This window comes from Martes martes (assembly GCF_963455335.1).
Source record: "Martes martes genome assembly, chromosome: 14".
Taxonomy (NCBI): domain Eukaryota; kingdom Metazoa; phylum Chordata; class Mammalia; order Carnivora; family Mustelidae; genus Martes; species Martes martes.
The window spans coordinates 25,654,680-25,676,007 of record NC_137902.1 but is presented as its reverse complement, the minus strand read 5'-3'; the positions used below and the strand labels follow the sequence as shown (position 1 = coordinate 25,676,007).

The 21,328-nt window shown below is 42.6% G+C and overlaps 1 protein-coding gene across 2 annotated transcripts in view; it reads left to right on the top strand.

The window, feature by feature from the left end:
* AS3MT (arsenite methyltransferase) overlaps positions 1-20,208 on the top strand; it is a 28,129-nt gene extending 7,921 nt beyond the window's left edge. Inside the window, exons 10-12 of one of the 2 annotated variants that reach the window (XR_013967944.1) lie at positions 2,042-2,176; positions 9,739-10,477; positions 19,154-20,208. Coding sequence is in view for 1 of the 2 variants with exons in the window: in XM_080823391.1 (XP_080679517.1) it covers positions 2,042-2,176; positions 9,739-9,831 (228 nt within the window). In the remaining variant the exon portion in view is untranslated. Of the gene's footprint in view, positions 1-2,041; positions 2,177-9,738; positions 10,599-19,153 lie in introns of those variants that run through there. The other variant, XM_080823391.1, reaches the window with a different exon arrangement.
* The last annotated feature ends 1,120 nt before the right edge of the window (positions 20,209-21,328 follow it).

The following is a 21,328-nucleotide window of genomic DNA, read 5'->3' as shown; positions in this document are numbered from 1 at the left end:
AGGACCCTGAGATCATGACCTCAGCTGAAGGCAGAGGCTTAAGCCACTGAGCCACCCAGGCGCCCTGCAGGTACCCTTTCTTAACCTTGCATTGCTTCTCACTTTGCCGGTGTTGGGACACGTGCGTGTGTGTATGTATGCTTTCGCTGAACCGTTAAAAGCAGACATCGTGACATTTTACCCTTAATATTTCAACATGCATCTCCTAAGAATATTCTCCTACATAACCACAGTATCACTATCACACCTACGAAAATCTTTTATAGAAAGCATTCATCAGACATCAGATTAATGGAATTACAGAGAAGTGGGATGGAAAAGAATAGAAGTATTGTACAACAGTATTTCAGTGGTTCACTTGTATCATTGAATGAAGGAACTCTTAGTGTTTAATGACAACACATTGATATTTCTATTACTCTTTGCAGGGCTGTCTTTATTCTCTCAGTATGGAAAAGTATAGGCTTTGGCATCTGACACCTGGGTTCAAATTCTGGCTCCATTATTTATTACTTGGATAAACTTGAATAAGTCCTACTTCGAGATATAGTTTGCTACGTTGCAAGAGTAGGATAATAATACCTACTGTGTGGAATTTCTGTAAGATTAGCAATAACATAGGGGAGACTGACTGGTTGACTTAGTAGAGCATATGACTATTCATCTCTGGATTGTAAATTCAAGCCCCATGTTGGGTGTAGAGATTACCTAAAGAATAAAATTTTAATAAAGATTAGTAATAATATAGCAGAACGTGGGTACGCACTGGGCACTCAGTAAATAGAAGATACAAGCATGATTGTTCCAAAGGTAGAAGGATTTACTGTTTTCCACCTCTGATTTTTTTGGTCCAAGTAGCACCTTCAAAGTTCTTAACTACCCCCTGGTGCAATGGAGCTATTGATGCTTTTTCACTGATCTGCTGCCCCTTGATGTACTGCCTGCTTTGGAGAGTCACAGAATCAAAGTGGGAAAGGCCTTTGAACCCATTGCTCTGATATAGTGACTCTCAAAAAAACCCCACCACCAGCAAAAAAACATTTTTAAGAGCAGCATTCTTTTTAAAAGGAATATCTTATTTAAAAAACCAGTATTTGGGGGGCGCCTAGGTGGCTCAGTCGGTTAAAGCCTCTGCCTTCGGCTCAGGTCATGATCTCAGGGTCCTGGGATCAAGCCCCGCATCAGGCTCTCTGCTCAGCAGGGAGCCTGCTTCCCCCTCTTTCTCTGCCTGCCTCTCTGCCTACTTGTGATCTCTGTCCGTCAAATAAATAAATAAATAATCTTAAACAAAAACAAAAACAAAACAAAACAAAACAACAATGTTTGGGGTACCTGGGTGGCTCGGTCAGTTAAGTATCTGCCTTTGGCTCAGGTCATGATCTCATGGTCCTGGGATCGAGCCCCCACATTGGGCTCCCTGCTCAGTGGGGAGTCTACTTCTCCCTCTCCATCTGTCTGCTGCTCCTCCCACTTACGCACTCTCTCTCGCACTCTCTCTCTCTCAAAATGAATAAAGAAAATCTCAAAAAAATTTTTAAAAACCCAAAACTTACTATATGTCAGATGTTACTTTACATAACCCCAGTATATGAAGGGGTGAATGCAGAACTTATCTAAAGGGAGCAGGGGTTAGATAGCCCAGACTCTCCTGTGCTCACTCCTGGTTCCCAAGGCATTTGTGTTCCCAGGCACACTGGAGCTCACAGAAATACATATTAACTATTAATTTAAAACCCCATTTTAATGATGAATAAGGTGATACTCAAATTTTTTTTCCTATATTTTCTACATCTGTCTCTGAGAACAATCAGTGTCTTTTTTTTTTTTTTTTTTTTGCTTTGCCACCAAAGAAAAACTGATTATGACACTGGTCAATTGCATTTTGAAATGAGCATGAAACTAACAGCAGGGTCTGAATAGAAGAGAATATCATATCATCTTTTTGTCCTGAAATGTCACTCCTTAATAAAACCTTTGCATTTCTTTAATTGAGATTAAAATGGCATTTCTTAGTAAGTGTGTTTTTCCTGCTGCCCTTCAGGAAGGTGAAATTGTTGAAGTGGATGAAGAAACAGCAGCTATCTTGAAGAATTCACGATTCGCCCAGAATTTTCTGATCAGACCAATTGGAGAGAAGCTGCCAGCATGTAGTGCCTCTTCTGCTTTAGGATCAAAGGTTTGTTTGGCTTTCAATCCCTAACTTGCCACTGACTGCTAAAATAAGAAATCATTATTCTTTTAGTTGGCTGCTATAAGTAATTTGTGGCCTGTTTGTATCTTACGAAATGATTTGAATTAATTTCATAACTTTATTTTTCCAATCCGGACAGTAAGTCAGAGACTCTCAACTTGGTGTACCCATAAGAGACTTCAGGGCATCCATGAACCCCTTAAAATTTTATGTGTATATGTGTATTTTCACAAGAAAGGGTCTATTACTTTCATCAGATTCTTAAAGGAGTCCAGATACAAAAAAGATTAAGAGCTACCTTGGAAAAAATTATTCAAGTATGTGTTTTCTAAATTTAAAAAATTTTTTTTCTAAAGATTTATTTATTTATTTATTTATTTATTTGACAGAGAGCGAGAGAGCGAGAGAAGGAACACAAGCAGGGGGAATGGGAGAGGGAGAAGCAGGCTTCCCATTGAGCAGAGGGCCCAATGCGGGGCTCCATCCCAGGACCCTGGGATCATGACTGGAGCCGAAGGCAGACACCCAACAACTGAGCCACCCAGGCGCCCTGTTTTTTAAATTTTTTTAAAAAAGATTTTATTTATTTATTAGAGAGAGAGAGCCCAAGCTTGGGACTGGGGATGGAGAGAGGCAGAGGGAGAAATAGACTTCCCACTGAGTAGGGAGCCTGATTCAGGGCTCGATCCCAGGACCCTGGGATCCTGACCTGAGCCGAAGGCAGATGCTTAGCTGACTGAGCCACCCAGGCGCCCCTGAAACATTTGTAAGTTTAATTGAGATAGATTGCCCTGCAGAAAGATTATACCAATCTACACGCCTACCTGCAATGTATGAGAATACCTTTTCTTTTCCGTCTTACTAATATTGGGTATTTTTTTTTGAAAATCTTTGTCTGATGGGCAGAAAATAATTTGTTGTTTTATTTTGCATATATTGAACCTTTTGGCATACTTATTGGCCACTTATATTTTACCCGTTATGAACTTCCTATATAATTTCTTTAACTATTTGCTATTAGAGTGGTATTTGCTTTTTTTTAATTGCTCTATAAAAGATTGTCTTATATGTTGTGAACATTTTTTCTCAGTATATCATCTATCTTTTTGCTTATTTTTCCTGAATATAGACATCTTCAATTTTTATATAGTCAATTCTTTAATGGTTTTTGCCTCTTATCTTATGATTAGAAAGACCTTCTTTCTCCATGTAAACATTATGAATTTACCTATTTTTTTTTTAATTTTTAAGATTTTATTTTTAAGTAATCTCTGTACCCAAGGTGGGGCTAGAACTCACAATGATCAAGAGTTGCATGCTCCACTGACTGAGCCAGCCGGGGGCCCACCTATATTTTCTTTTAGTACTTTAGACACTTAGAGATAAAATTCATATAACATAAAATTCACTATTTTAACCATTTTAATGTGTACAATTCAGTGACTTTAGTACCTAGTTGTGCAGTCATCACTACTATCTAGTTTCAGAAAAATTTCATTAACCCCCCAAAAATCCCATCCTTATTAAGCAGTCATTCTGCTATCTCTCCTCCCTCTGGCCTCTGTCCATAACTAATTTGCTTTCTGTCTCTGGATTTTCCCGTGGTGGGCATTTTTATATAAGTGGAATCGTATACTATATGGCCTTTTGTGTCTGGACTCTTTTACTTAACATACGGTTTTCAAGGTTTATCCATATGTCAGTATTCCATTCCTTTTTATGTCTGAATAATATTCTATTGCATGTATATACCACATTTTGTTCATCCACTCATCAAGTTGATAGTAGCTTCTTTCTACTCTTGGCTATCCCGAGTAGTATTGCTGTGAACATGCATGTATGTGTCCTTGTTTGAGCGCTTGTTTTCACTTCTTTTGGGTCTACACCTGGTAGTGGGATTGTTGGGTCATCCAGTAATTCTACATCCAACTTTTTGGAGACCCACCAAACTTTTCCACCGTGGCTGCACCATTTTTAATTTCTACCAGCAATGTATCGGTTTCCAATTTCTCTACATTTTTGCCAACCCTCTGTCATTTTCTGTTTAGTTTTGATTGTAGCCATCCTAGTTGGTGTGAAGTATCTCATTGTGGTATGGATTTGCATTTCCCTAGTGACTAGTGACGTTAACCATCTTCTCACATGTTTGTTGACCATCTGTATGTTTTCTTTGGGGGAAATGTCTATGCAAATCCTTTGCCCATTTTTTTTTTAAGAGAGAGAGAGAGAGGGAGGAGGGGTAGCAGGAGAGGGAGAGAATGAGAATCTTAAGTAGGCTTCATGCCCAGGACAGAGCCCAACATGGGGCTCGATCTTACAACCCTGAGATCATGACCCAAGATGGAATCAAGAGTCCGACACTTAACTGACTGAGCCACCCAGACTCCTTTGCCCATTTTTACTTTGGGTTGTCTTTTTATTGTTGAGTTGTAAGAGTTCTTTATATATTCTGGATATAAGACCCTTATCAGGCGCCTGGGTGGCTCAGTTGGTTAAAGCCTCTGCCTTCGGCTCAGGTCGTGATCTCAGGGTCCTGGGATCGAGTCCCACATCGGGCTCTCTGCTCAGCGGGGAACCTGCTTCCTCCTCTCTCTCTGCCTGCCTCTCTGACTACTTGTAATCTCTGTCTGTCAAATAAATAAATAAAATCTTAAAAAAAAAAAAAGACCCTTATCAGATATATGGTTTGCGAAACTTTCTCAACATTTTGTATGTTGTCTTAACACTCTCTGCATAGTGTCCTTTGATGCACAAAAGTTTTTAAGTTTAGTGAAGTTGAATTTTTCTTTTTTCTTTTTTTGGTTGCTTCTGCTTTGGGTGTCATAGCTAAAATTCCATTGCTTAATCCAAGGTCACGTAGATTCTTCTAGTACTTTCATGGCTTTGCTTTTCACATTAAAATTTTGAACTATCTGGAATTTACGTTAGCATAAATGTTGAGATACAGTGTGACTATCTCTCCAAATATTAACTAGTTCAAAATTTCCTGTTTACTTATTAAATCAATCCCCCACCATTTTAAAAAGCTAATTTTGATTATATCTTAATTTCTTGAATGTGTACTTGAGCCAGGATACCACTATATTCTAAAATGATCATTTTCTAAACTATTTTAGATTCCTTTTGGGAATTATTCTAGTATCTGAAATATTGGTATAGCATTTTCTAAAGCATTTTATCATAGTTTACCTCATGTCATCTCCTACCCTACCTAGGAAGAAGGCAGGTAGGTGGTTATAATAGATAATAGCATCCCTCTTTGCCTTTCTTTTTTTTTTTTTTCTTTTTTCTTTATTTATTTGACAGAGAGAGAGTGATCATAAGAAAGCAGAGAGCCGGGCGGAGAGAGGGGGGGAAGCAGGCTCCCCGCCAAGCAGAGAGCCTGACACGGGGCTCGATCCCAGGACCCTGAGATCACGACATAAGCTGAAGGCAGAAGCTCAACCCACTGAGCCACCCAGGCGCCCCTCCTCTTTGCCTTTCTTATATATTCAATCCTTTCCCCCTATTCATGGTACCAATTATTTTATAGATCCATTCATCAATTTATAATATTGTATTTAAAACAGGTTGAGTGATGGATTTCAAGGCTCTTTTGGCTGATAGAACTTAGAGTATTCACCAAAGTCACACCAGTGATGTGTCAAGGCACTGGATGTTGGAAGCCCCAGGAAATAACGATGCTGACGTACCTGTGCTAGGATGGCAGGAGAGCTGGGATTTACACACAGGCCTTACACTCAGAGAGGCGAGGCTCAGATCTTGGCTCTACCAGGCTTGTGTGATCTCGGGTATGTGTTACCTACACTCCCGACACGCTCTGTTTCTCCATGTGTAACAGGAAGGTAATAATCACTTTTTCTCCTCAGCTTGTGAGGATCAGTGGGGATGTTCTATGGGAAATGTCAGCCTGATGCCTGGCACAAAATACACACTCAAGAAACAGAAGTCGTTATAGTTACGGATTTGTGCTAATTAAGATTCTTGGTCACTTGGAACTGTGTGTTCTAGGATTTCTCATTCTTCTACACACCCTTTCTCCTGGGCCCAGAGATTCTCAAATCTTTTGCCATGAATTTTTTGCTTTCTTTGGCTTGTATGTTGTAGTAATTTTGGATACCTTGAGCATACATTGAGACACAGGTAACTCTTAGGCCTTTTTCTGCTTCCTCTGTTACATGATAAGCAGTCTTTAAGAGTACAGCTTATTTAGAGATCACTCACCAACATGGTCAGTTTGTAGTTGGGAAAGTTTTTTTGTTTTTTTTGTTTTTTGAAGATTTTATTTATTTATTTGGCAGAGAGAGAGATCATAAGTAGGCAGAGAGGCAGGCAGAGAGAGATGGGGAAGCAGGCTCCCTGCTGAGCAGAGAGCCCCATGCCGGCTTGATCCCAGGACCCTGAAATCATGACCTGAGCCCAAGGCAGAGGCTTAACCCACTGAGCCACCCAGGCGCCCCTGTAGTTGGGAAAGTTTAATGGAACACAAGAGGCAGGAATTCTGGAGCCGAAAAACCGGATGTGGGCTCGTTTGGCCACTCTTAGCAGCATGAATCAGATGCGAGCTAAGCCTAGGAGCCCCGGCTAGTGCTGAAGAATGATCTACACGTTTTGCTTTATCAAATTCTTGAGCACTCTGCTCAAGAGTTTGTTACTTTTCTGTTTTTCGAAGCAGGTGCCCTTTTGGAAAGTAGAGAAATGTAATGTGACTTTGGACCTTTCTGTCCTTGAAACCTTTCAAATGTGATATTGGTATTTTGAAACTCTTGGGAGTTCACCGGTAACAAAACCTTGCTGGTGAGAAGCAATGGGTATTTTGAAATGTTTTCATCATTCTAGTTCTCCTGGAACCCAGCTTCCCGAATCCTAGTTAGAAAAGCTGTGGGCAGGTTACAGTTACAAGTAAAAGGAGTGTTTCCTCCAACCACAACACTTCCAGTGTACTCTGGCTGTAAAAAAATTTTAAAAAATTTTGTTAAGTGGTCTGGCTTCCGCAGAGACCCCTTTCTTCCAGCCTGGCTCTCCTTGACCTCCCTTTCAGTGCGCACGTGGGGTGTACAGGAGGGCTCTTGACCTCGGATACCAGTCATCACTTGCCACGTCCTTGAACTGGTTTATCCCACCTGCCTCTTCTCTCATCTGCCTTGTTTCTTTCAGCCTGCCGACGTGCCAATGTCTTTAGATCAGTTCCAAGGTTTTGAAATGGCAATCACTGACAGTGAAGGAAGATTTAAAGAATGAAACAGCTGCGTGTCCTAGAAATATAACCTTGTGTGCTTGGAGGAGGACGTGCCTATCTTTTTTATGGCAGACCTTTCCGATAAAGACCGAGAGCCTAGTACAGGCAGGCACACGTGGGGGTTGCTGGTGCCGGCGACTTCCTGACAGCTGACGCCAATGAAGAATGCTGCTTCTTGCCGAGCATTGACGCAGTGATAACCATTTCTGAGATCCCTTCTTTTCTTTCTTTTGTCCTCTTCCTCCTCTTCTCTTTTCTCCTGCCCTTCCCGCCCCTCCTCCCTCCGTCCCTGTTCCTCTTTCCCTCTTCCTCCTTCTCTTCCTCCTTCTCTTTTAATCCTGACGAGGAAAGTGTATGTTGCTATTCAAAGAATTACATTAGGGGCCCTTGGGTGGCTCAGTTGGTCGAGCATCCGACTCTTAATCTCAGCTCAGGGATTGATCTCAGGATCGTGAGTTCAGGCCCCACATTGGACTCCACACGGGGCATGTGGCCTACAAAAAAAATTACATTAGTAAAACGCTGCAGCATCGGAAATGATGCATGTAGGATTGTGGTACACACTATCCTGCTACAGTTAATAGTAGTGGTAGTAACAATGTGAGCAAAGGTAGGAATAATATAGAGAACCTAGTCTTTACTGAACAGGTGAGATGTTCAAGGCACTGTGCCACATGGTCCTCACAATAACCCTTATTATCCTCGTTTTTGAAAATTAACTAATTAATTTTTAAAAATTATCCTCATTTTACAGAAGAAGAACTTAAGACTCAGATTAATGTACTAGTCCAAGGTCACAGAGCTAGAAAGTGGTGAATTTGAACCCATGTCAGGTTCTGAAGCTGACATTCTTACCCTATATGCTGTACTGTAGTGCTCTCCGTATCTAGACTTTTCATAGAATCACAGGATGTTGATGCTGGAAAGGACTATTTATCAAAGTATCTCACCTTTTATTTCCTTTAAGTCTTGGGATCTTTTAAGGATGGAAGCATGCATTAGGAAGTGATACTGATATCATTATCTCTTATTAGTAGAGAAGTCATGGGGTGGGAAGAAGAGGAGTGGAAAATCATTTTCCTGGGTGAAAAGGAGGAGAGGCTAACTTTTATGACTAAGAATTCCAAAGTAACAAGAGAAGGAAATAAACAGTGGACCAGAGGGCCTGGCAGAAGCGACTGGCACGGCCAGCCCTCTTCTAGGCTTGGAGATCCCCTGCTGGACGCTAGCTTATTACCTGTTAGGGAGCCCAGATCCAGGCAGGCATCTTCATTCTAGAAAAGTGGAAACTGGGGGCCAGGGGGACCAGGCTCCCCGTAGATTATTTCAGTGAAGGTAGTGGTCCATGGGACTGTCTGTCCTTCATGAATGTGGGGTCTGTAGCTGTCTTGTCCTGCCTTCTATTTGCAGTGACCAGTGATCAATAGAGTGTGCATTTATGTTTAATGAATTAATTATTATTATTCGAGGTGGCTTATTCATGCTCTTGATTTCTTGCCTTTGTGCCTGGTTTTCCTCTGGCCGCACTGGTGCTGTTGTTGGAGGTATCTCATTTGGAGGTGAAAGGAGGAAAAATAAAGACTACCATCTTGTCTTCTGAAAATTCCACTCACTCGGCCCTCAGATCTCGCCAGCTGATGTTGGCAATGTCAACATCTGAACATCAGCAGTTGCTAACAATGGCCTTGGTGTCTAGGACTTGCCTTCTTGTCTTGCGCACATGTTTCTGGAGATTAGAGTAAGGGAAGGAATGAAGTTTCAGCATTTTGGTATTCAGTTCCAGAAGGGTAAAAGGCATTACAGATGGGACTCCCATAAAGCAAAATGAAACAAAATCAACTTTCCTGGTCCCCTAAGGACCACCTTTAAGAGGCTTTAAATGAAGTTTACCTTGAAAGTGGTAAAAACTTGGGACACCTGGGTGGCTCAGTCAGTTAAGTGCCTGTCTTCGGCTATGTCATGATCCCAGGGTCCTGGGACTGAGTCTCACAGTGGGCTCCCTGCTCAGCAGGGAGCCTGCTTCTCCCTCTGCTTGCTGCTCTACCTACTTGTGCGTGCTCTCTCTCGATCTCTCTCTCTGGCAAATAATTTTTTTTTTTTAAAGGAAAGAAAGTAGTAAAAACTTGACTAGAAGCTTCAGGACAAGACAGCCACGTTTATAGCTGAAACCCAAGGATCCCACGGAATTATAAAATGTTATCTACCTTCTGGGTAAACCAATCTCAGTCAAACTAAAATATGAGAGTTGTAGTACATCCAAACACCTTTAACTTGTTCTTTCATTTTGGTTTGCCTTTCCTTTTGACAGGGTATAATCACAGATCCATTCAAGCTTGCAGGAGAGTCTGATGATGCAAAGCCCAGATGTTCCTCTGACGTTGCTGGAGGCTGCTGTCCCTAATTTACAGGTGACCGGAAGAAAGGAGCAGAAGGCGAAGGACTTACATGTGTCTTTTAGTCTACCCTTCTCCACGGCACAGACCATATGAAAGAATAAATGGCACAAAAGCCACTATATTCTAGGTCATTGATAAAAATAATGGATTATTTTTTATAAGGTATTAATTGACGGTTCATAGCACATGACCGTAAAGGCTGATCAAGCAGGTTTTCCTCTCTCTTTGCTAATTCAAAGTTCTGGTGCCACTTGGTGGTCAGATGTGGAACTGAGACGGGGTCTTCAGGCGTGGCTGATGAACAAGAAGAGCTTCAGGAGGAGCGGTTGGCTGGCTGGCAGAGGGTCTCAGGAAAAACATTTTCCTTCTGACCTGCATAGCACCTTTTGGACTTTCACCGTGTTTGCTCATAAAACAAAGCTCCTACTGAAATCATGCTAATCATGCCAAAAAATTGCAAAATCAAATTTGGTAGGAGTGCTCTTCAGATAACTTCTAAATCAAACTTTTTTTTTTTGGCAACTGAATGAAGAAAACAAATGAATAATGAATCTCTTTGACCTCATTAGATCCTAAAGAATGACACCATGGTGACTATCTATAGTAAATCCTTACTGGATCAGGAAAAGAGTGATAATTTTTTAAAAAGAGGTAAGAGATGTAAAAACAGTGGGTTTTCTTTTTCTTTGTAATGTGCCCCGGTTAAACTTCTAGGAAACTATTAGATTTATTTCTAGCTTCCATAATTAAAGAATGAGATTGAGGACTATTCCAGGATGATGTCATCATTAGAAATGAGAACATTATTTAATTGAAGTCCAGTTCCGCTTGAAGACTTTGTCAGGGGACACGGAATGGTGAAAGTCCTACATAAGCCATGGACCTTGTCACCAGGAGCTGATCAGTCCTTTAATAACAGCCGTCAAGTGATGAAGAGTTTTTGTTTTTTTTTTAAAGATTTTATTTATTTATTTGACAGAGATCATAAGCAGGCAGAGAGGCAGGCAGAGAGAGAGGAAGGGAAGCATCGGGGCTCGATCCCAGGACCCTGGGATCATGACCTGAACCGAAGGCAGAGGCTTTAACCCACTGAGCCACCCAGGCACCCCAAATGTTGAAGAGTTTTAATGAGAAAAATCTCAACAAATTCCTCAGACTTCAGTGCAAAAAAAAAAACACAAAAAACAAGGTGGGAGTGGCATGACCCAGGAGATTTTTTATTAGGGGTATGAGAATATTCATAAATATTCTCATATTTGTAAATATTCTCATATTTGTAAAACATTGGAATGGATTCTATATTCCAGACCCCTCTTTTAATAGAGCTGTTAAAAATGGAGAAATTCTCAGATTTCTGAGTAGATTCAACCATAGGACCTGACTTAATACTACAGACTAAGGAGAGGACTGTGTGGTATCTTTTAAGCTCCATTCATCTCTGTGTCCTTGATTCTAAACAGTGCTTTTGTGGTTCTAGAGTTCAAGATCTACCCAGTTGTAACCACTTCAGGGACAGCATTCGTTAGGCCGGTACAGGTGGGATTAAGCATTCTTCATCATCTGTGAGTCCAGAGTGGTCTTGCTAGAGGGGGAAAGGATGAAAAGAAAGGACATTCTGGTTATTTGGTTTATTAGGCTTTTCTAAGTTTAGAGGGAGGAGGATTTAGTCAATCACTTGTCCTTCTGAATTTTCAGTTCCCCAAAAGATGTTGCGGGATGAATTTGAACTGGAATGTGGAAATTCGTGTTGTGCTTTTCCTCAGAGTAACATACTTTATACATTATTTTCCCACAAAAATACACATCATAAGACTTGCATTTGATCTAGAATCTAGGCAAAATATTTACTAGATAATATAAAATAAAGTAGACTGTTTTGTTCAGAAGAATGCCATACACAGTTACTTAAATATTCAAAACAGGAGAGATAGACAACCAGGAGCGTCTCTTCTCACAGAGGACACCTCTCCTTTAAGCGCAAGAGACAGTGTGGAATGGTGAGGGGCCCAAATCCTTCGGCAAACCTAATAGTTCTTTTCCACTTGGCATTTTGGCCTTGAGAAAATTATTTAACATCTCTGTGCCTTTGTTTCCTTGTCTACATGAAGTTCTTTGAAAGGGTGGGTAGCACATGGTTTAAATCGTTACTACTTTGGATCTGTGCGGTTGGGTACCAGCATGGGATGGCAGGTCCAGCTGAAGACCGGCTTGCTGCCAAGCGCGGTTCAAGAAGCTCCCTGTAGCTCTTCTGACAGTGGGCAGCCTTCCCCCGCAACATTGTGTTATCACCTTTACAAATATGCAGAAAAATTTAAAGCATGTAGCCACTGCCTGTTTACCCACCACGTAGGTCACTTGTTAACCTTCATTTCATACATGTTATGCTTACTAATAGCAGAGCCAGAGGAACAGGGGCCTAATTCTGTAGGTACTGGATTTATGGGGCGCCTGGCTGGATCAGTGGGTAGAACATGCAGCTCCTAGTCTCCGGGTTGTGAGCTGGAGACCCATGTAGGGTGTGGTAGAGCTTACATTAAAAACAAAACAAAACAAAAAAAACCTCCCTGATATGAGGAAGTTGAGAGGCAACATGGGGGGTTAGGGGGCTAGGGAAAGAATAAATGAAATAAGACGGGATCGGGAGGGAGACAAACCATAAGAGACTCTTAATCTCACAAAACAAACAGTGTTGCTGGAGGTTATGGACATTGGGGAAGGTATGTGCTATGGTCAGTGCTGTGAAGTGTGTAAACCTCGCGATTCACAGACCTGTACCCCTGGGGCTAATAATACATTGTAAGTTAAAAAAAAATTGTTTTAAAAAGAACATATGGGCAAAAAAAAAATAGTGGCCTTAATGGGTTTAAGGAACAAATTTTCTCTTAATTGATTATTGTACCAAACATAGTATTTTCAGTCCTTTGTTTTCATAGGAAGAGAGTTCATTTAAAAATCAGGTAAGGGGGGTGCCTGGGTGGCTCAGTGGGTTATGCCTCTGCCTTCAGCTAAGGTCGTGATCCCAGGATCCTGGGATCTAGCCCGCATTGGGCTCTCTGCTCAGCAGGGAGCCTGCTTCCCTCTCTCTGCCTGCCTCTCTGCCTGCTTGTGATCTTTCTCTGTCAAACAAATAAATAAAATCTTAAAAAAAAAAAATGAGATGCCCAGACTTAAAAAAAAAAAAAAAATCAGGTAAGGGGCGCCTGAGTGGCTCAGTCGGTTGGGTAGCCGGCTCTTGATTTCAGCTCAGGTCATGATCACAGGGTCCTGGGATGGAGCTCTGAGTCAGGAAGTCTGCTTCTGGATTCTTTCTCTCCCTCTGCGCACCCCCCACCCCCACCCTTGCTCATGCTTTCTTTCTCTCTCCAAAACAAACAAACAGATATTTTTAAAAAGTCAGGTAAGCCTGCAGAGTCTTTGTAGCTTACCTACTAGACAGAGCCCAGCAGTAGCTTAAACAGAATCCCACCGCACCCCCCCCCCCGACCTCCAGCCACACATGGCTGAAAAGGGTATGGCTCTACGCCAAGAGAGCAGCAGAGCCTGCTTCTCGTATTGATTCTTGGCCTTTCCTTGGATGGCTCCTAGGAAGCAGCAAGGGAGTGACTAATTCTGCCTTATTAGATTGCGAGATCTGCTCAATGAGCCTGGCAAGGAATGTGAAGCTATCCATTCAGTCTTTCATTTATTCACTAACTATTATTAAGTACCTATTCTGTACCAGGCACTGTCCTAGGCCCAGATCACTAACAATCAAAGATGATGAACCCTGTGGGCCAGCAGGACCAAAACAGCTAAGCCTATTTTCTAAATGCTGGCACCTCTCCTGACTTCTGCGACTTGCCAAGTTTCTTTAACTGCACAGACAGCACAGATGAGGTCTAAACAAGGTTTTTTGTCGAAGACCCTGCCGGAAGAGTCAGTAGAGGGAGAGCTCACTAGATAATAAAAATGAACTCTTTTTTGCAAATATGGGGCTGGAGTTATGCAGTCCTAATAATAACCTATGACTTGAGCCTTAGTGCCTCATTCCTGTCTCCGTTCGACTGCTGACCCCGCAGTTTCTGCAAGCACAGCTCCCACTGAGGTTAATGGGAGTGTTATGTGAATGTAAGTTTTGTACTTAATCTTCTCCTGCTGCGTGAGCCTTGCTTGTCTTGGACGGATGACCGTACCAATCCCCTTCCCCAATGGGAACATGCTAGCCCCTCCTTTCATGGAGCAGAGCCATGTAGCCTGGTATGCTGCAGGTGAGGGGAAAAGCAATTTGGGACAAAAATGTTCTGCTCGAATGCTACTCCCTGCTTCATAATAATAGCCCCCTGCGTCCTATATGTTGTCCAGAAGCCCGAGAGAGTAAAGGAGAACAGTGTATCGATACTGTTCCAGGGCCCTGTAAGCTAGACTTGGGTCTACTAACTTTTTAACTAGGCCTAAAGCCATTAACTCTCTTCTCATTTGTGGAATGAGAAGTGATGCAGGAGGCCGAAAGCAGGTATTCTTTCTCGATCTGGCTCCGCTGCCAAACTAGTTACTTGGCCATAGGAAAACCTTGTGTCCACTTGGCGGTTCATTTTCCCTGTCTATAAAAGAAGGGTGTTGAACTTGGTATACGCTACGTTCCCTGCCAGGCTGGGAAACAGATTTACGGATCTAGATTCTGCGGAGGTCACAGTGCTTTTAAAATTGAATTCATTGCCCGCATTTATAAATGAGAAGATTTTTACATAAAATATGAATTTCTGACTTCTCTTGGAAAAGTAGAAATGTTGGCCACACGAGCCTTGCATTTCTGCCCAGTTGCCATGGTTGGAGTGCAAAGGCTTCCCCTTCAGCCAGAGTGTGCCCCTCTCGTCTGCTTGTGGCCATCCCTGTCCCACCCGCTTTACTCACCCCTATAGGCTTTTGAGTTTGTGGCCTGTTCTTGGACTAGAATGAACACATTTTCAACAGAGTTACTAGTGAGGGCTTTTTCCCCGGGATCGTTCAAACGGTGGCAGATCTGTGGCCTAATCTAGGAATCTGACTTATATATTTAATTCATTACAAGCAGAAGCCAAGAAGGACATGCGGAGCTTCTCAGGGATGCTCGCAGGAGGGAACTGGGGTTCTGGGGCTGCATATGGTAATTTGACCTATAACTCAGAGCCTAATTGTGTCGGGTGAGGTGGTCTGGACAGTTTAGTCTCTGTTCCCAGAGTTAACAAGCCTCCATCACATAACTTTCTTTGTGAATATTAAATGAACATCCCCTGGAAAGCAAAGCTTCCAAATGTCAAGTTGCTCTGTCAAGGAAAGGTTTGCCCAGCAAGCACAAAAGGATCCGTGCAGCTTCTAGGCTTGGTAGTTAATCTTTTATTAACTGTCCTTATTTTCTTTTTCCTATTAACCTTATTATTTCTTTCATTTGGGTCTAACTAGGGAAATATTGTGAGGGAGGTATTTTTAGTTTTGCTTCTAAATAATGGAAGAGGAGCCCATAAAGCTGATACAGCCCCTTAAAAATGGTGATTTCTCGAGATAATGAGGAAGATTCACTGTGGGTATAAACCATGCCAAATGCTCCAAGTTGTGTCTTTATTGAAAATTACTCCCTTTTGTCTCCTTCACAATGCTGATTTTTCTACTTTAACGCAAGGGAAAACCAAGGCTGAGGATATTTAAATGACTTGCACAATGCGGGTAGAGCCTACAAAGTGTTGGAACTGACACTAAAACTAGGTCTAGTACAATCCTGTTGTGTTCTAGGGTCTGTCCTTGCTCTCCTTTTGGGAATTCCCCAATTAAAAAAATATAGCAATGAAAAAGGGACAGTGATTACTACAAAAGTAAGGATAGTGGTTACATCTAGGCTGGAGAAGACAAGAGTGATCTAGAAGGCATCTAGAGGGTCTTTCTCAACTAGGGGACGGTTCCCTTTATCACAAGGTGAACATAATCTTTGCCTGGGACTGTCCCAGTTTAAGTTTCAAACTAGGTTAATTATTAATAGCACCCTTTTTTCACTCTCAAATGGGGTCTGTTTTGGATGATAAATTCTATGGTCAGCTACTTTACATTTATGTTTTATGCAGTTCTATGTAGGTTTGTTTTATGTCAACATTTTTTTTTTTTAGAAGTTTGAAAAATGTATCAGGAAGTCTCACCTATGATCAAGAATCTAGGCCAGCCTGGGAAAACTCATGTTTGCTCTAAGATTCATAATTACCGTGCAAACCCCAGTGGTAGTAGCTGTGATTCAGGTGTGGACTCCCAGAGCAGAGGCTGTGGGGTCCCATTTTCTGGGGACTCCTGTGGCACAAGATAGGTATATCTGTTCTTTTTGTTTTTGTTTTGTTTTGTTTGTTTGTTTGTTTTTTGGTCCTAAATGTGGCTGGAGAAATGGTGTATCCTTTAGTTCTAATTGTGAAGGTCAGTAAAGACAGCAGATGGGAAAGTGCTTTGTAAACCGTGAAGGTTTTTTTCTGCTCCGAGTGGCGGGAGTTTCCCAGATTCCTACACTGGCAGAGCCCCAGCTTCAGGACGCTGGTGCTGTTGGTTAATCTTCCTGTAACATAGCTCTTCTACTTACAACTTTTTATAGCTCCGAGTGCCTACAGAATTAAATCTAAATCTCTAAACTTGGCATTCAATTCACCGCCAACTGGCCGGATCAACTTTCCAACGTTATTCTTTCTGTTCCTCTTTATGGGCTTCAGAACCAGATTTGACTATATCGTGTTCCCCAAATGGTGTTCCCTTTGCCATCTCACTTCATAGTTTTCTCTCCATTAGGATGCCTTTTCCCTTTTTCTTTCCTCTCATTTCCTTGGTCATGGATTGAATACTTGTGTCTCTCCCCCTTGCTCTACCCTCTAATTCCTATGTTGACGCCCTAACCCTCAAATGTGGCTCTACTTAGAGGTGGGGCTTCCAAACAAGTAACTGGGGTTAAATGAGGTCATAAAGATGGGGCCCTGATCAAATAGGATTAGCGTCCTTACAAGAGATACCAGGGAGCTCATTCTCTCTCTCCACATTCAAACTTAGAGGAAAAGCCATGTGAGGACAAAGAGGCCATCTGGAAGCCAAGAAGAGAGCTCTCACCAGAAACCAACCCTACATGACCTTGATCTGGGGCTTCTAACTTCCAGAACTGTGAGAAAATACATTTCTCTGTTTAAGCTACCCAGTCTATGATATTTTGTTATGGCAGCCCAAGCACACAAAGACACCTTTCCTGGACTAGCTCTTAACATGGGCATATCTAAAAACCTGTCTGTTTTTCAAGGACCAACTCAAAGCCCGTGAAATGTCAATTCTCCCACTTTATTTGGACTTCTTTTTAAGACTTTTGATGTTCTATCCTGCATATGTCATTAGGTAGCATATGTTTCCCAACCTCTTTACTGGTAAGATTTTGGGGTAACTGCTGATTCAGTAATATAGCTCCACAATGCCTAGTACAATGTCTGGAACTTATTAGTTATACAATATATATTGAATGAATGAATGGTAAAGGAGAAACAAAGAGATGGGGAAATAAGTAAGATATAAAACTTTAGTTAAAATTTAAAGAGGAAACAGAGAATTGAGATGTATTAATAAATGCGGAGAAATAAGTCTTTAGTGATGTTTAAAATAAAACAAATAGGTATCCCAGAGGAACTAAAAATAAGAGATCCCCCCCCACCCAATCGAGATCTGGCATATTATTTGTCTATACATGGGGAGGGGTCCTGACTTAATGGAGTAGGTTTCTTGCTCCAGCTTCAGAGAATATGGAAAAAAGACCATGGGAGTGAGCTCAGCTGGTATGGGAAAATTGGCATTTTATGACTGGAGTCATAATCATAAATTCCAGCTCTAGTATGAGACCCCTGCTGGTCTGAATCTCACAGAAGAGCTCAGAATTGGGCATTTAGGATCGTTCTTCTCCCTGGTTTCCCATTCCTACTTACCAGCCTCCTATCAGTCTTTCTTATCAACTACATCCTCCTCACTCCCCAAATGTGGCTTTAAAATGTAGATCTTTGAATAGATGGTATTCACATGGGTCAACATTTAAAAATTACGGAAGTGAAAAGTTCCCCCCAAATCATGACCTGGGTTGAGTGTTTTAGTCACAGTGATAAGGATGTGAAGCTCAGAATCTTTCTTACATGTTTGTCCAAGACAGAGCTAGAGGCTGGAACTGAGATGGAACAGCACTGAGAAGGAACATCCTAAGAGATTTTAGAAAATCCTACAGTTGCAGGCCTGGCAGTCAGGAGGACAGGGGTCCTGGAGCAGAGCCAACAGTGGACTTTTAGCCCAGAAACACCTTTCTCTGGGTAGTCCAGGTCAAGGGGCTGAGAAGGAAGGAAGCAGGTGACTGTGCAGAGCACAGGAAACCGCTTGGGTTTGCCCCACAGAAGGGTCGGGAGGGGCAGGTTCCCTGGGACAAGGGCAGTGGCCATGTAGGGTGCTGCCCAGCTTCCAAGGCTCCATTGTGGAGGGACCCAGAGCCTTTGGTGGGGGTGGGCAGGGCAGTTGGAGTCTCCCTTGAACCCACCTGAGTGCCTGACAGGAGACTCAGGATTCCCAGGAAGGCCGCACCCAAGGAGCTTGGGTTCTTATCAAGGGAGGAAGCTTTTCTCCCAACTCCATGAAAAAGCTGCTTTTTTCTTTCTTCCTACTCCATGGACTACATCCAGAAAATATCTAGAAAAGGAGGGAAATAAAGCCCGAAGAAAGCATTTCCTCTAGAGAAGGTAAATGGCATTGCTGACTTGATGCGATTCTTGATTCTGGCTTCTTCTGTTTTTGGCCCACTGTTCTGATAAGTTCACATCTGAACTAAAAGACCTGTCTGTGTATTTAAACAAGTAAACGATGTTGCTTCAGGGGAAACATTTCATTCTAGGGAAAGTCTGGGTAACTCCAGTATTTCCCCAGTTCCTGGAGGGCTCGATCCCAGAACCCCTGGATCATGACCTGAGCTGAAGGCAGATACTTAACGGCTGAGCCACCCGAGCGCCCCTCAAAATGACTTTAGCTCTGGTTGGAGTGATTTCCCAAATCCTGGAATCCACACACGTGGTAGCTTTTCTTTTGCAGCTGAGGGAATGGAATAGTCGCTCTTCCCCTTTAGTGGCCAGTGAAGCACTCTGGCAAGAGAGGGTTAGGTCGGGAAAGGTGTTTACTAGGAAGTTCTGGCTTTACCTGAATGAATTGCTTAAGGTCAAAGTCAGAACCACCCAGGATTCGACACCTGCGGCACCCACTTAGCCATCTCGGGCCTTTTGTAGCCCATTTCGGAGGTGAGATATGATGAGAATTCAAAGTTTTATTGTATTTGTTTTCCTCCAGGTTTAAAAAGACATCCCTAGAAGCAAGTGTTGCCCTTGTTCTCCATTCATACAGATGGGCAGACTGGAAAGCCCCTGGAAGTCACGAGAAGCCTGCACTAGCAGCCCCTCTCTAAGGAGAGGGTCACTCTTGGAGCTAACAAGACTCCAAACTGGAAGGATCCTTCTTTCTGAGGAAAATGTACCTGGCTTAGGTGTCTAGATTGCTCTGTGTCTTGGGTCTACATGAAAAATATGACCCCACTCCCACCCCCAGCACTCAGGATAAGTGTCACTTAGTGATCCCTGTGTGAATTTGAGCTTGGTTTGTTTTTTATTTTTATGGGGGGTGTGCAAGAGAAAGCAGGAAAGAGGGAATCCCAAGCAGGCTGCACACCCAGCGTGTGAGTCCAGCTCAAGGCTTGATCTCCCTGAGATCATGACCTGAGCTGAAATCAAGAGTCAGATACTTAACTGACTGAGCCACCCAGGCGCCCCTGAGCTTGGTTACTTTTATATTATAAGTTGTCCCAGTGGGTCCTTCCTTATATTCTTTGCTTTGAAGTCCTGAATTTGTAACTTGTTTCTAAACTGCTGAATGCCATATTTTCCTGACTGTTCTAGCTTTCTCTGCAATGCACAGGAAATATCTGCACGTTTGGCCAGCTCTCCCCTGCCCCGCTTCTCCACACTTATTTTTAAAGTGTACATTCAGCATTTGTGATCCTTTAATGGTCTTCCCTCTTCGCGCCCTTAAACACACTTGAATTCACACTTTTTAAGAAGTTAAAACAGTTTCATTTTCAATCAGCTGACTTCGAAAGACCATATCTATATTTAACTTTGTCATATATCCCTAAAAACCTCAACTTTTTTTTTGCTTCTACACTTTGATGTGTTATTTTTATAAATGCATGCCAAGTTTGTAAATAGGGTTTTTTCCATCTGAACTTATTTTTCAAATATAGCAGTCAGAGAATTGGGTGTGGGGGAAGGATTGCCAGAACCTGAAGGGCTAGAAAGTAGAGTCAGGGACATTAGTTGAAAACAATCAGAATAAAAATTCTTTCATTTATTTAACATTCTACGGATTCTCTTTTCAACATCTACTGTTGTTCTAGGCCCTGATGATACAGCAGTGAACAAAAGAGACAAAATCTTTTTTTATTTTATTTTATTTATTTATTTGGCAGACAGAGATCACGAGTAGGGAGAGAGGCAGGCAGAGGGAGAGGAAGGGAAGCAGGTTCCCCTCCGAGCAGAGAGCCTGATGCGGGGCTCGATCCCAGGACCCCGGGATCATGACCCGAGCCAAAGGCAGAGGCTTAACCCATCGAGCCACCCAGGCGCCCCGTAAAGAGACAAAATCTTTATCCTCACGATGTTCAAGCCCTGTGGAAGGAGACAGATAATAAACAAAATTACGGACAATAAAGCAGAGACAGAGTGTAGGGATTGTTTTCGAGTTTAGAAAAAGGTGGCTTTTAGGGGCGCCTGGGTGGCTCAGTGGGTTCAAGCCTCTGCCTTCGGCTCAGGTCATGATCCCAGGGTCCTGGGATCGAGCCCCGCATCGGGCTCTCTGCTCGGCGGGAAGCCTGCTTTCCCCCCCCCCCCCCTCTCTGCCTGCCTCTCTGCCTACTTGTGATCTCTGTCTGTCAAATAAATAAATAAAATCTAAAAAAAATTTTTTTTAAAAAAAAGAAAATAAAAAAAAAAGAAAAAGGTGGCTTTTAGGGTGTCTGGGTGGCTCAGTCAGTTGAGAGTCCGACTCTTGGTTTCAGCCTAGGTGGTGATCTCAGGATCCATGATGATGAGCCCCACGTCGAGCTCTGTGCTCAGTGTGGAGTCTGCTTCAGAGTCTCTCTCCCTCTCTCTCTGCCCCTCCCGCTCATGCTCTCTCTCTCTCAAATAAGTAAATAAATCTTAAAAAAAAAAAAAAAGTGGCCTTTGGGGAGTCTTGGGAGGGGGGAATGATGGGCTATGCTGATATCGGGGAGAAGAGAGTCCCAGGAACAGGAAACAAATGGCAGGTACACAGGCTCCTCAGGGAGCATCCCTGAAGTGAATGAGAAAGGGCTAGGAGAAACTGGCGGAGCAGCAGGTGATGGGGTCGGAAAAATCAGGGGAGGAGGCGGCACACCCTTCCGAGCCTTGTGGGATATTGTAGGGACTGTGGCTTTTATGTGATGAAATGGGA